General features: G+C 38.3%; 2 gene segments (V, D, J or C); both read right to left on the reverse strand.

Moving 5' to 3' along the window:
* Positions 1-4,298: 4,298 nt before the first annotated feature.
* LOC146686253 (immunoglobulin lambda constant 2-like) lies at positions 4,299-5,593 on the reverse strand (the record flags this gene model as incomplete). The annotated part of the segment is given in 2 exon segments: positions 4,299-4,822; positions 5,473-5,593. Coding segments are annotated over 2 exon segments (441 nt in total), but the record flags the coding sequence as incomplete, so codon positions are not given.
* A 3,121-nt stretch (positions 5,594-8,714) lies between these two features.
* LOC146686254 (Ig lambda-1 chain C region-like) lies at positions 8,715-12,277 on the reverse strand. The segment is given in 2 exon segments: positions 8,715-9,446; positions 12,222-12,277. A coding segment is annotated over 1 exon segment (312 nt).
* Between the last annotated feature and the right edge of the window lie 4,461 nt (positions 12,278-16,738).

The raw sequence follows: 16,738 nt of genomic DNA on the forward strand, positions 1-16,738 counted from the left end.
TTTACAGTGCATAAGGAAAGTATCTACAGTACTTTAATTGTTCTGTAATGTGTCACATTACAGCCTTATTCCAAAGCTGAATTAAGTCTTCGATGTTAAAATTCTACACAAAACACTCCATTATAACAAAATGACAAAATGTATACTTGCAATTCTTACTAATTTATTCTAAAAAAAGAAACGGCCTTTACCATGACACTCAAAATTTAGGTCAGGTGCATCACGTTTCAAAAGATAATCTGGTAGATGTTTCTACAACTTGGAGTGTGTGGAGGCAGATTTCTTTTCTCATGTATTAATCACATATTTAATCATATCACATTAGTTATAGTAATATCACTTTCTGACTTTACTGTAGTAAGAACACTCCTGTCACCAGTTTGCATGCATGTGGAATGTTAACACAGTGAGACCATTGTAATGGGAAATGTTAAACAGATAGTGGGACTCCTCCTTATCAGGGATGTAAATCTTTAGGTGACGGCCAAGCAGAAAACCAGGTCATAATTCTCTCTGTGAGGGAGGGGGTATAGCCCCCCCATGAGAGGGGCCAACATGAGTTTGTGGAATATTCTTTTCTGTGTCTCTGTATGTAAGATGTAAGGGCGGTGGCTACAATTCAGAGATGATCCTAGTGTTTCACTGGGATGCTCTCTCCAAATTGCAATGTGTTTATTAAACCCACTTCACATCAAGCTCACTGGGTGTGTTGCAGGTTGTTGTTAAATTTTCCATAACAAGTGTATCTGTGGTAAATTTAGTTGATTGGACATGATTTGGGTGTTGCAGCATAGGCTGTGAATACTTGTTATATATTTTTTTCAGTTTTAAACAAAAGCTTTTTTTCCTCCACATTGTCATTAAATACATAACGTAAACTGAACACACTAAGATAACAACAGACCTTCAAAGTAAAACAGGAAACACATGACAGTCACGCAAAAACAAAACACTGACAACACCGAAACGTAACACATCATAGCTAAAACAACTAAATTTGGAACCACCAGGACTCTTCGTACAGCAGGCTTCCTGACCAAGAACCTGATAGAGCTTTGTCAGAGGCTATGGAGAGAGAACCACCTTCTACGGCACTCCACCAATCAGGCAAGTACAGCAGAGCGGTCAGATGACTGGTGTGAAGGTTCATCTTCCAACAGGACAATGACCCTAAGAACACAGCCAAGATAACAGGAGCCAGAGCCATACTTGAACCTGACTGAATATGTCTGAAGGGATCTGAAAATGGTTGTGCACTGACAGTAGTGATCCAAATTGACTGAACTTGAGGGGAAGAATTTGAGAAACTTTAAAAAAATACTACATCATTACAGAAAAAAAGTAGTGAGCAAAGGCTGTGAATATTTATACATGTCATATTTGCCTTTTTTATTTCATTTTTTAATGCAATTTAATGCAGCCTTTTCTCTCTTCATCATTATGGGGTATTGCTTAGGATTTTAAGGTGAAAATGACAAAAATATGGAACTGAAGCACTGAATACTTTCCAGATGCACTCTGACTCTCCAAGTTGTTGTTGGCAACAGTATAGTAGTGTTGTACCCTGCACACTGGCTCATGTAGAGAGACGCGACTTCCTGTGTTCATTTTGGATGCCCCTGCAACTACCCTCACAGCATAGCTTTTTAATAAGTTTTATTAAAAGGGATTCACTCAAAGAAAGAGTTAGACCACTGTTTCAACCAAACCAAAAACAACCACAACCTAAAATATCCTGGGAAAAGAAAACAAGATACTTAACCAAGTTACAGGTTTACTTCTGCTGCCAGCACAGACCAGATACTCAGTAGGCGCTCAACACCCAAAGCTGGCCCACTCGCTGAGTCAGCAGTGCTTCACTGGCTTCTATAGTTCTGGGTAGCTGATTGCTGAATGAATACAGTAATGCACTGGTTCCTCAGGAGAAATGGGTGGCAGCTGAGCTCCTGGAAGAGACTGGGCACACCCACACAACACACAAACTGCTAGAGCTGTAACAAGGAGAAATGGGTAAAAAGCTGGACAGCCTTTCACTCGAGAGTAATAAAGTCCAACCACACGAAGATTTAAAGTACAGCGATATTAACAGGCTCACCAACAGCTTCATCCACCAGGCTGTGAGACTGCTGAACTCTCTTCCCTCCCGGCTCCCAGCCAGCAGAATCACCAGATTGGCAGAAGTATAGTAGACAGATTGGACTCTACCCCCCCCACACTCTCCAACAAGGAAACACTCTCTGAACCAAGAACTGAAACATTCCTGACTTGCATTGCAATTGCACACACCTGCTGCTATATATATATTTTTAGTATTCTTTTAGCACTATTTATATTATTATATTACTATTTATTATCTTATTGTTAGGGCTGTTTTTGTTTTTGTTGTGCATCTGCACCTTATTGTTGTCAATGCCTACGCATTTTTTTGGGACAGTGTGAAACGTAATTTCAATTCCTTTGTATGGCAAGTACATTTGAAGAAATTGACAAATAAAAGTATTCTATTCTATTCTATTCTATTCTATTCTATTAAGATAAAACCCATTATTCCAGCATTCTGTCTGAATTTATGTGTGACAAAGAGGAGAAAAAACATTTTTTCACATCAGGATTTTGGACAGTATTTTTTACCATGTTGCTGCTTATTTTACCATTAGGAAGAAGACAAAAGACAAAAGTGAAACTGTATCAAGGAGAAAAAACACAAAAATAATATGTCAGCTCAATCACATGAACATTCATAATACCTACCCTTTCTACTTTACAAGAACAGATGTGTGTTTGCCTCCTTAAATGTGTTTTGCATGATTTTTATGCCTCATTGCTTCTCAGAGTTTAAGTTCTTCTGTCACTGAGTGTCTGAACTGTTCATTCACTCACACTGAAAAGTACAGCAAAATGATGTTTTCTATATCTCAGATTGTGATGTTGGATTTTCTTTTTTTTTTTACTGGAGGAAAGAGGGGGAGAAAGAAAGAGGGAAAGAGAAACAGCTGAGAAGAGGGACGGGGGAGAAGGGCAAAAAACAAAAACCAACAGAATGGGCAGGGGAAAAAAAAAAAAAAAGGAAAAAAAAAATGCATATATCAATCACCTGGATCACCTGTTGAGAAAGAAAAAAGAAAACAAGCAGAAGAGAACAAGAGTAATAGAATAAACAACATCACAATGATATATGGGAATATGACAGTAAATACTAAATATTAAACATTATTGTGCAGCACATAAGATCAACAGAACACAGTGTGCTTTGAGGTAGGAGCCAAAAAGGGTGTAGTTTGTGGGTGTGATCACCCGTGTGTACACCTGTGAGCATGGACGCGCTTGTTTTTTGTTTTTTTTTAAAAGGTTCCTTCATGTAATGATCTGCTAGAGGGTGTGTGGGGGGGGGGGGGGGGGGGGGGGCACAGCCCCGTCCTCCAGGGCATGAAGCAGGTATGGAGGAGATCAAAACTCCAGACATCCAGAGGCCCCCAGAACACAAGAGACCAAGGAAGACTAACAGAGGGGCAGCCGCGCCACTGTCCCAGAAAGAGCTGAGGAGTGTCCCAGATGAGGGCTCACTCAGCAGCCGCGGAGCAGAAGCCAGGGGGAGTTGCAGTGACGCGCCCGTGAGCTCCGCCGGCAGCCAGCCGTGCCTGAGTGACCGAGCCCCAGGCCGAGAGGCCGGGGGCACCCCACCTCCGAAGTGGCCCGAGCGAGCCCCAGGCTCCAGGCCCCGATAAGCGGCCGCCAAGGAGTGAGCCGGTGTGTACCTGGACGCTCATCCCCAGACACAAAGAACCACCAACGCACCGATGTCTGAGGGAGTCCGCCACTGGCAGGGGAAGTGGTGGTGGGGGGAGATAGACCTCCAAACCTTGGAGGGCCATGTTGGATTTTCTGACTCAGGGCGTGAGACTTCAAATGTGAAAATTATATTGTTAGAACAATAAAATTGTCATGTTTTAACCTCATATAGCTCTATATTTCTTTTGCCAAAGCCGTTCTAGATGATGAAGAATTTTGTTTAAGACTGAGTTTAGTGTTTTCCCATGTGATCAGTCTGAACCTGCTCATTGTGTGCCACCACCTGTTTGTAGAACAACCAAGCTAGTTAACGAAGAGACTTAGCTTCCCTTTAAAAAAACACCTGCAGAAACAGCTGCTCCAGTTGGAGCCTCCTGGAGGCTGGGCTTTTTGTGAGTTTTTTCCAAAGACTGTGGTGCTTCTCCCTGTTTAAAAGACTGGTACGAGTTTGATAAAGCATTTATATTTGATAAAGTATTGTGAAAAGGACCAAAGAAAAGTGATTTTTCTTAAGCTGTGATTTTATTTTGTGATTTAGACTATTTTTACAGCACGTTTTTAAAGAACAACATGGATAATAATAGCTGCTCAAATTAGCATGCACATCAATAGAGAGTCAAATGTTTGCAGAGATATTGCAAGAACAGAAACATGTAGCTTCATCAAACTATAAAACACATCATATGCAGACAGGAAGTGTTGCTGAAGCTCTACTATGAGCAGTGGTCAGGGTCCAGGGTTTGAGTGACGGGACTCTGTCCACTCAGACTGGCCTCACAGCTCACTGAGCCCGCCTTCTTCCACTGGTCTGCGGAGAGGCTCAGGGTGCTGCTCCAGCTGTAGCGGCCGTCTGTCCCCAAGACCTCCAGGCTGGTTGAAACCCCTGAGGATGTGCTGGTGCTCCCCACCTTCCAGCCCACATTCCAGTTTGAGGGGAAACCCCCGGTGGCCAAACACACCACAGTGGCACTACTCTGTTTGTCTTCCTCTTTGGAGGGAGGGAGGACTGTGAGGGTGGGCCTCACCACACCCGCTGGAGGAGAAAAGGTTGAAGATAACCGAAAAATGAGATACAAAGGTGTAAACATGGGAATAAATATATTGTCAGTGATTATTTTTTTATGAGGTGTTACAGTTAATAACTTGACCCTGTGATCATTTTCTTGTTTAAAACTTTTTGTTCTTTTTTGACCGCAAAGCTCAAGCACTCATGAGAATACAGTTAAAACTTCACATCTGTTTCTTTCACTTCCTTTAAACTTAATTTAAAATTGATCAACCATGAACAAAAAAGATCTAAAGTATTTTTTTTTGCTAACAGAAGTTCACAAAACACCAGTCAATATTTGTTTTTATTTTAAAATTCATAAGTAAAAATACATTTTAAATCAAAGTGAGCTAAAACAAAGTGAGCTGAAACACATTTTAATATTGTAACCAGATAATATATAACGAAGCAAAAATTACCAAAAAGAACATTAAAAAATCTTTTTAAAAAAAATTCACTTCTTTCACAGACTGAATGAATGAATTTTGATTGAAGAGAAGTTTCTTCCAAAATTGTGACATCAATTTAATAATAATCACTGAATTTGAACACAATTCTGTTTAGTAGATTTATTTATTTTTAAAAAAGCTTAATAAATACCACATTTTTCAAAATTAGAAATTTCTGGTACTTACAGCCAACGATGAGTTTGGTTCCTCCACCAAAAGTCCACCACAGTGATACAAACTGATTAAGTGGCCGTACAAAAACCTCCTGCACTCTGAACAAACCTCTAACCACTGAAAATGAACCTTTTTGTCATGTAAAACATCACAGTACAACTGATTAAATACAGATGATTTAACTAAAGTGATTTAAAATTATTTAATGAATTTAAGTCATGATTATCTTAATTGTATTTTTAGTATTAAGAACTGAAAGATAAAACTTAACTTTCACATTACACATATGTATTTAAAAAACACACAGAAAACTGTTTTAACACAGCAACCAGAAAGGCTTCAAAAAATAATGTATTATGAGACTATGACAATATACTTAACAAATATACAGGTATACTGTATTTGTTAATAGCAGAATGAAAAAGTAAGCATACAAACCAGAGTGCCATTTTAATCCAGGTGTACAAAGTATGTAATAATGTTTCCAAATATATGGTATATATGTTCCTCTGTTCTATAAAATCGTTAATGTATTAGTTCAAACAATTTTTCTTTTGATTTTGTGTCACAAAGTTTCCTTCAGTATGTTGAGAGCAGAGAAATCATTTCCATAGAGAGGAGGCTTTGCATCATCAGCTGATCCTCCAGAGAACTGAGAAGGTTTATAGTCCTGTGACTTCAACACTGCAGGACTCACATCTGTCAGTCAACACAGCAGAAAGCACAACCACCATGACTCTCATCACCATCCTCATCTGGACGCTGACCTGCTGCTGTTTTACAGGTTCATTCACTCAGCAACATTTCAAACATGATGTGCTGCTTTTTCTCTCATTGATTTCTGCTGATAAATGAATGATTTGTTTTTGTCTGCAGGATGCAGCGGTCAGGTGACTGTGACTCAACCTCCAGTAGTGACATTTACTCCTGGATCCACTGTCACTCTGACCTGTAGGACCAACCCAGCAACATATTCCAACTGTGGTGATAGTCGTCAGTGTATGGCCTGGTATCAGCAGAAATCTGGACAGACACCAAAACTTCTAATAAAGCAAGTGAGCATAAGTCATTCAGGAACACCAACTCGATTTAGTGGCAGTGGAAGCAGTTCTGACTTCTCTATGACCATCAGTGGAGTTCAGGCTGAAGATGCAGCAGTTTATTATTGTCAGAGTTACCACTACATAAACAGTGCTAATGTGTTCACACAGTGATTTGTAGTCGTACAAAAACCTCCCTCAGTCAGACTGCAGAGACACTGAGCTGTTACAGCAGGAACTGAGTACAGCTGCTGAAGCTGAAGCGACACAGAACGCAAGGCTGAGGAGCGCAAAAAAAACAAAAACAAACCCCCCCAATAATATCATTAATCACTTCATACAGATTCATACGGAGTGTAAAGAACCTAAAGACATCAAATTATTTTATCTTCACATATAATCACCACAAATAAAACATTATGTAATATATAATATAATATAACATTTATTATATCAAATATCACCACGTACAATGGAGTGACATACATTTTTTCTTTTGCATTTCACACTATATTGTTGGATAGATTCGTTTCAAAATAGTTTTCAAAATAACAATCTTTTGGTGTACTGTGTATTTTTGTCAAAAAAATCAAATAAAGAAACAATAACAAATGTATTTCTTAAAAGAACACAAAAATCATTTTACTCATAATCTACTCAAATCTCATAACTTTCAAAGATTAATGCTCATGTTCTATCAGCTCAGAGATTTTAACACTAAGATGCCAAAAATTTAACAGAGTTTCAATGATACTGTTATATGATGATTTTATCACATTTGACCTCTGATCTCACTTTTACGTTTCACATCTGCCTTTCTATCCAACTTAACACCAAAAAGCATTATATCTTTACAAAAAGCTTTGTAAAGAGAAACAGAATGAAATTCAAATATACTCTGGTATGATCTTATTATAATAAGCTCGAGTTATTTATGTCCAATTAAGCCTTTTCCTTTTTTGTTTTCTTTAGGTCACGAGCAGTTGTCCAAGCATTTCACTGCATATCGTACTGTGTATGACTGTGTACGTGACAAATAAAATTTGAATTTGAATTTGAATTTGAATTTGATTTGATTTGATCAACATCAATGACACGACAGTGAACTGGTAAAACTGAGGAACTTAAATAAACAGACTGAATGATGATGATAATTGGACACAGGTGAGTACACGGCTGAACATAATGAAACAGGAAATGGAACATGTGGAAAAAACAGTGAACAAGAACCAAAAACGATGGGTCAATGATCCAGGAATCCTGGCAATACCTTTACGAAAAAAAGCTTTGTCAAGAGAAACAGAAGGAAATTCAAATATACTCTAGTATAAAAGAATTATAATAACCTGAAGTTATTTGAGTCCAATTATATACAAACAATTAACTTTGTATGCTTTGAATTTAAACAGTAATAAAAATAATCATCATAAATACTATACCCTTAATTGTAAATAGTCCCAAGTAAGTGAGCTGCCTTCTGCCTCTTGCCTTCTTCTTCTTATTTTTTGTGTTTGACACAAATTTTCCATCCTGATTAGGGTTAGGGTCTGTCTGTGAAGGTTCTCAGTCATCCAGGTCATCGTAGTCTTAGGAGCTTGGAAAAGGAGCTTGACAGTCAGTTCAGGCTGATGATGCAGGAGAATAATGTAGTATGGGAGTGCATGAAGACCCAGTGTTTACGCACAGATAATATATGTTATATAATAAAAAACTACTTTTACTAAGAACTGTAATCAAAATTAAAGATGTACATAGCCAGGGAACATTAAACAAGCAGAAAATGTTTGAAATATTAGAAAATGCTAAACTATAAAACTAAGTTTTCAGCAGAGTTTTAAAAAACACTCACAGAATCAGCCAAGCTCATTCAACTTTTAGGTGCTACAATCTGAAAAGTGTCAAAACAGAAACAGATCAGATGATGGTACAAAGTGGGTCCTATAACAAGGTCATAGCAGTACAAACAGGACACCATGGAACTGCAAGGCTTTACATAGGAGTAGAAGAATAATTGACGGACATCTCCAACATTAATTGAGTATTACATGTGATGCAGTTCTTTTATTTTGAAGTCAGTTAAAACAAAACAAAAAAAATCAACCAATCTTATTGTTAGAAATGAATCTCTTTAGAAGGAAATTGTGCTTTAAAATTAAACTTTTTATGCAAACTTTCATTAGAATTGAGTAAATTTGCCTGCTTACATATTTGATTCTGATTTCATAATGCCTCAGTGGTTTTTGTAAATATATTAAAACACGTGGGGTTATGTTCTCTAGTCCTTTGTGTCATTTTGTTGTAAACAGAATAATGAAATGTCTGAATACTGTCTTCCTTCTCACCATTGAAGAAAGACAAAAAAGTTTTATAATATTCTGGATAACTGCAAGCTTTATTGACACAAACATGAATCATTAATATGACAAGTACAATCACAACCAGCTGCTGAGCTGCACATGTCGCTCTTTAGCTTGTTGTTCTTGTCAACACTTTACATCAGTGTCGTTCTCTCACACACAAAGCTGTATTTCCTTCTACAAACAAAAACACATATAGATTACAGAGGCAGGTGTCTTTCTCCTGCTCCCCACACACCCGGCTCCTGTCCTGGGCTTCGGTAACTCCTCTAGCCTTCACACCAGCTCCTGCTCAGGGACTGGGACTGTGTGTGGCCATGATGGATGACCTTGCAGGAGTAAAGCTCTCCCTTCAACCAGCTTTTCTGGCTCAAGGTCAGGGTGCTGCTGCTGCTGTAGCGATCACTCTTCTTCTCCTCTGAGCTGGTCAGGACCCCTTCTGTCACCTCTCTGCCGTCCACCTCCCATCTCACCTCGGCTCCCTCTGGAGAGTAGCCGGTCAACAGGCAGGCCAGTGTGGTCGTGCACCCAGAGAGATCCTCAGGGGAGGGTTGAAGCAGAGAGACTGAGGGTCTGACCATGGGGCCAGCTGGAAGGGAGAGCAGGAACACACAAGGAGCAGATTAACTTCTGCTGTAGGACAGAGAGCTGAACATTACACAGTTATGATACATGACAGAGATTAACAGCATCGTGGAAGAAATGGAAAAATAACAATTACAAATAATGACAAAGTTGGAATTTTACATTTAAAGTTGGAATTTTCCCCTAGGTTACACATCTTTTTTTTCTAAACCTGCCATAAAAGTAATTATATTGTACAGCATCTAGTTCCTACATTTATTTTCTTAACTGAAAAAATGAACCGTCTGTACAGACTGCCATCTGTTTGTTTCACTTCAGTTTTACTACCTCAAAGTACTGAACCATAAACTCGCGATGGAACCGTTAAATTGCATCTAAATAAAACTCTTTTATTTTTAAGCCAAGAATGTAAAACCTTTTTATCCAGTTAACTAAATAAAATCAAAGCTTCCTCGTGCTATTTTCAGCCTCAGATTTTGTGAAAAAATATTTATTCACAGATAAATACAAAAAAAACTTAATTAAAATAGATTTATTCAAAATATAATTTTAATTTTCAGTACTATATAAACATTCAGTTATGATACTGTATTATATATTCACACTTTCTGATACCAAGTTTTCAATAACAGCTACTATGACTAAACCCAACCATGTACACATCATGTAAAACACCCAGAATATAATTTAACACACAATGTTTAAATACATTCTGATGACATATTCAAAATAGTAATAGTATAATCAGAGGCGGAGCCAGACATTTGAAACTCCCGGGGCTTATCCCTAAAGGGTAGTATGTATGTGGGATTTTTTTTTTTTGGGGGGGGGGGGTGTAGAAATGACTTAAAGATTAATAGGCTCTGTTTTGACTTTTGTTCAAAAAATAATGACTTCATATAGGGAAAAATATATATCACATGTGCAGGACACCTTAAGCTAGTTTTTTAATTAAGCAGCAAGGCAGAACAAAGTCGGGGCTGTATCAAGACACGAGGACTAAACCCCAATTCAACCAGACCCAGAACTGATCCGGAATTAAAACAGGACTACAAGAGTTCAAAATCAGGACTACTTAGGACTTAACCAAGACAAAACCAGAATCAGAACTAGATGATAGTAGCACTAAAAATCATCATAGACCTGCACTACACTTATTTTTTAATTCTACCAAAGTCCACTATTTAGATTGAGAAAAGTTTATATAATTAATTAACCTTGTTGTGCAAACAAGCCTGCATAACTTAATAAATGTAGAATTTGAAAAATAGCAAACCTAAAAAGAAACACTAGGTACTAGATACATGAGGACCTATGATACAGTGATACTTTTGGTAAGCAACCATTTGACTAACATGTGTGTCTCACCTGCTCTTGTTCCATCGCTGTTCTGTCCTCATTCTCCATCTCCCTCTCTGTTCCTCTCTCTCCCTCTTTGTGCTGACAATCATCAAATATACAGTGGAAACCAGATATTTACACACTCTTCAGATCAAAACACAAACACTTTTTTAATTGTAAACTCAAATCAGACTAAATGTTTATTTTTTTAGATTGATAAATATAAAAAACATATTTGTTAACTTTAAGAGTAAAGAGAGAAACTATCTGTATTTCTTAATTGCAAATGGCACCAAATTGTATTCAAAATTGATCCACATTTATGGAGCTCCACAGTTCTTTTCCTGGTGTTTTGGTTGATATCTCTTGATTTTCCCATTTCAAAGAAACAGGCTCAGTGTTTTGCCTTATATGCATCCACAGCTGTGCCACCAATTTACTCACATGGACTCTACTAACCTATCAGAAGCTTCTTCAGCTCAGAATGGAATCGTCTGGAGTTTCTTATTAATTAACAATAAACTTAGTGTATATGTACTCCTAAATTTAATGAAAGTGATAAAAAAATAGACAGCTCTGTCTCTCTTTATTCTGACATTTAACTAATTCAAAATATATTTCAATATTTATCTAAAACAAAAGTTTACTCTAAATTGATGTTGTACAGTAAAAATGTTTTATGTTTTCTCCCTAAAGTGTAAATATCTGGTTACAAATGTGAATATCCTGCTGTGTACTGAAATCCCTCTTGTTTTGCATAGAAATATACTGAACAACATACAAAGCATAATATATAAAATAACATTTACCTGAGTTTTTTCTTTGAAAGAACCCTCTAATGTCCATTCTTATATTTCAGTACATAACTGAAACCGATTTAGTCGGGGAGGGTAAGAACTGAAAATATGAAATAAACACACGTAAGCTAAGACTCTCTAAAAAAAAACAGCATTTGTTCGGCTTTTCATTTCGTCATTTGTTGATTCACTTGAAGAGCAAGTAACGTAATATTGGTCAAGTGATCAGTTTGATATCAATCTTTCGTGATGCACCGTCATATTTACATTATTTGTACAGTACGAATGATTTTCTTTGGTACCTGGTCAAACTTAAGCTCTCCTTAGTATGGCTGGCTCCGTTTCTCCAACAGCGCACTCACAGGCAGCAGCTGCCCCGCCCCCTCGCTCAGTCGCTTAGTGCCTGAGCTCGGATCATACCAACATCAGGGGGGATTCACGCACAGTCGTAAATTCCCACAGTGTGCACTATGTGCTTCGAATATTGTGTGTACTTTTTGTTTTATACAGTTGTCAGCCAGGCATCTAACTATGAAAAAATTACACCCCAAAAGACCCCGGTGCTTAAGCCCAGTAAGCCACCCCCACGCTCTGCCCCTGAGTATAATATTTTGTGTTAATGAGAAGATTTAGATACTTACAGTGAATGATGAGTTTGGTTCCTCCACCAAAAGTGTACCACAGTGATACAAACTCATTAAGCAGCCGTACAAAAACCTCCCACACTCTGATCAAGCCTCTAAACGCTGGAAATTAACTACTTTCCCCAGTGAACTTCACAGTTTAGAAAATATTTATCATAAAAGTGTTTGTGTTCAATTGACTTTCTTTAAAAAAAAAATAATTAAGGATTGTTTTAATATTTTTCTTGATTAAAAAAGTAAAATCTACGCTTTCCAACCAACCTGCCATTTTAATCCAGATGTTAAAAAGAATCGCTTTTCTGAAGTATCTTCCAGTGTTTTGTTAGGATCATAATCATGTCATAATAATTTATTGTTGCTTCTCACATTGCTTTGTTGCGTGTTGAGAGCAGAGAAATCATTTCCATAGAGAGGAGGCTTTGCATCATCAGCTGATCCTCCAGAGAACTGAGAAGGTTTATAGTTCTGTGACTTCAACACTGCAGGACTCACATCTGTCAGTCAACACAGCAGAAAGCACAACCACCATGACTCTCATCACCATCCTCATCTGGACGCTGACCTGCTGCTGTTTTACAGGTTCATTCACTCAGCAACATTTCAAACATGATGTGCTGCTTTTTCTCTCATTGATTTCTGCTGATAAATGAATGCTTTGTTTTTGTCTGCAGGATGCAGCGGTCAGGTGACTGTGACTCAACCTCCAGTACTGACATCTACTCCTGGATCCACTGTCACTCTGACCTGTAGGACCAACAGTGCTGTTGGAACCTGTAATAGTAAACCTTGTATGTTTTGGTATCAACAGAAATCTGGACAGACTACTAAGCTCCTAATAAAGCACGGCAGCATAATTCATTCAGGAACACCATCTCGATTTAGTGGCAGTGGAAGCAGCTCTGACTTCTCTATGACCATCACTGGAGTTCAGGCTGAAGATGCAGCAGTTTACTACTGTAAGAGTGTGCATAACGGGCCAGTGTTCACACAGTAATTTGTAGTTGTACAAAAACCTCCCTCAGTCACACTACAGAGACACTGAGCTGTTACAGCAGGAACTGACTGCAGCTGCTGAAGAGGAAGAAACTCTGACACAGACCACTGAACACAGAGCTGACAGTAACCTCAACAAGCACTAAATACAGATCCACATTTATACATTTATACAGAGCTGACAGTAACCCCACAGAGAATTACCAATCAATCAATTTATTTATAAGCACATTTAAAAACAACACAGGTTGACCAAAGTGCTGTACATAGTAAAAAAGGAAAAGGTAAAACAAACACATGCAAAGAACAAAACAAAAGCTCAGTCACAATTAAAAGCTAGTGAATAAAAATGTGTTTTTAGATGGGTTTTAAAGATGTCAAGAGTTAGAGAGATCCTAATTCGAAGAGGCAGACTGTTCCAAAGTTTAGGCGCAGTAATCGCAAAGGCCCGGTCTCCTCTGTGTTTTAGTCTGCTTCTAAAAATTGTCATGGTATGCGCCGGCAGACCATGGTAATTTTGGGAAAATAAGACCCAGGACCCAAATAAGACCCAAATGCAGGAGTGTGCGATAAATCTAGTGTGTTTATTTACAGTGAAGTAAATAGTACACAACAATACATCTCTATGCATTTCCAACTCCCATGCCGTGTCTTCTTCCCAGTGCTCGTGCTCCACACACACACACACACACACACACACACACACACACACACACACACACACACACACACACACACACACACACACACACACACACACACCACTACACAGGGAAACAAGGGACAGCAGTACAATAGACACACACCCCATCAAACATAAACAAGTCCATACAGTTGAGACAGTCCCTCGACCCAGGTCCTTCACAGGAACAGTCAGAAGTAACTTATCGGCAGACCTAAGAGTGCTGTTTGAAGTATTTCGGTTAAAAGATCAGAGAAGTATGATGGAGCTAATCCATTTAGAGACTTAAAAACAAGTAATAAAATCTTAAAATCAATTCTATAACATACTGGAAGCCAGTGTAAACGAGCCAAGACTGGGGAAATATGGTTGTGTTTATAAGTGCCTGTCAAGAATCTGGCACCAGTATTCTGAACAAGCTGAAGATGAGAGAGCAGAGCCTGGCTGATACCAAAATAAACACTAATACAGTAGTCAAGCCTGGATGAAATTAATCCATGACTCACTTTCTCAAAGTCAGCAGATAACAAAAGGTTTTTAATTTTAACAAGGGCCCCTGAGCTGGAAGAAGCTGGCTTTTACAACAGAATTTATTTGTTTCTCAAATGAAAAACTGGACATTTGAGTATTAATCCACATTAGTATAAACAGCTCTTACAGGTTACTCCAGCCTTCTAAAAGAAACAGACCCCCTGGGCTTTCTTTTTCAAACCACTACACTGAACCCAGTTATTCCAAGCACACTGATCAAGAGGTAGTAATGGGCTTATTCCCTCACCCCATCTAAGCTTTGTATTGCTTCCTGGGTAACACTCTTACAATCAGAGATTTAGTTAGACTGTGAGCCGATTCAGACACCCTGTACTGGGGTGCTGGTAGTGTTGTTCTTTCACACACAAAGTTTTTCTTCCCTTCTAAAAACTTTGAAATTCATATTGATCTGAGTGTGCTCATCTCACACTGAGGTCCTCACCTGGACTTTAGCATTCGCTGTACCCTGCACACTGTCTCCTGCAGAGGGACTGTCTGTGGTCATGATGGATGATTCTGCAGAGTCCACTTCTCCTTTCAACCAGCTCTACCAGCTTAGCCTCAGTGTGTTACTGCTGCTCTTCTCCTTCGAACTGGTCAGAATCGTCTCTGTCACATTTGTAAGATTTAAAGATTTAAAATTCATGAATATTTAAATTATTGTTTATGTTGCTGTAAGTCATTAAAAAACACTTAAGGATTTTAACTGATATATTCTCTGTTTTTCTTCCCTCAAGACTGAAATAATTTTATTTATCATTTCAGACTCCTTTGACAATAACTTTTTTTTTTTAAAACTCAAACCAATAAAGCAAAGTCTGTCAGTCTTGAAGGGACTCTCACCATCAGCTCTGCAGGGAGTTCAGATATTGATAATGATCTCAGTTGGTACCTTCAGGAACCTGGACACCCTCCAAAGCTCCAACCACAAAACTTTGTACATACTTGGCATTAAATTGCTTGTCAGGAACTCCATCTTGATTCAGTGGCAGTGGATCTATTTCTCAGTATGCTTCAACCATCAGTGATATTCAGGCTGAAAGAGCTGTTTAAAACCCCTTTTATAAATCCAAATAAGAATTTATCAGAAAAGATCAATGATCGTTTGGAATTGAGAGAATAATGATAAAATAAAATTTAAAAAAATTCTATAGAGAGATGAGGGATGATTTCACTTTCGCTTGTTATGCGTCACTGATCCTAGACCAGTTTAAAAAGAACCAGCAGGAAACGTCTGTACAGAGTCTCTGACAGTTATTCATGACAATGATGATAATGTTACTGACTCAACTGCTGATCACACTTATGCTCAGACTTCAAGGTGAGAAGTGATGTGGTTCTATTATTTTCTCTGTTACACTGTAATTTACATCACACTGTCATTTTAATAAAGCATATTTTAATTTCCAGGATCAGATGCCAGTCCATCTGTGACTCAGTCTCCTGTATTTAAGGCTGCTGCTTTGGGGCAGACGGTCTCTCTGAGTTGATGATGATCTCAGCTGGTATCTACAGAACCCTGGACAGCCTCCCAAACTGCTTTTTAACAAAATCAGCAGATGCGAATCTGGTACTCCAAGTCATTTCAGCAGCAGTGGATCTGAGCCTGAGTTCACTCTGACAATTGTTATGACCCGGCTCAAAAGCCGCAACATGAAAAAGGAGACGAATACCGGAGTGTGAGTGAGAAGAGGTTTTATCTTAAAATGGCATAGCAGGCTGGCTGAAATGGCTGGTGACACCAAGGCAAAGACCAGTGAGCATTCTGGAAAGCCTGCCTCAAGTATGCTCTTATTCACACCTGACTAGGTGTGGCCAATTAGCAACAACTGAACACACTAAGGAGATTACGGGCTGCAGAGGGGCGTAACACCTCCTGCCTCAGAAGGGTTCCTCTAGGACCCCTAAAGTTATTAAAAGCCCCTCTGGACCTTGATCCCTCAAACATAAGCTTTTCTTCTTTTTAATGGATTTACACAGAAAACTTAATGATTTTTCCAATAACTCTGTCATGTTGGGTTTTCTGAGATGCTGCAGATTATTACTCTCTGTGTTGGCATGATGGTGGAGTGTTCACACAGTAATTTAGACTAATGAGAATAACTGGTCCACTAAAGACAGTCAGAGTCATCAAGCAGAAACACAATGAATGAAAGAAATTAAATCAAATTAATGGATTTTAGATGCAGCATTAACTTGAGTTTAAATAATCTATTATTGTGTTTAAGTATATGATTATGGTTAATGTAGCCCAGTTGATATAATTTACATATTATTGAATTTAATTAAATGTTTTACTTTACATATT

This window comes from Copadichromis virginalis, linkage group LG19 (assembly GCF_057382275.1).
Source record: "Copadichromis virginalis isolate Kocher_CV1m ecotype Utaka linkage group LG19, C_Virginalis_male_GT1.1, whole genome shotgun sequence".
NCBI lineage: Eukaryota > Metazoa > Chordata > Actinopteri > Cichliformes > Cichlidae > Copadichromis > Copadichromis virginalis.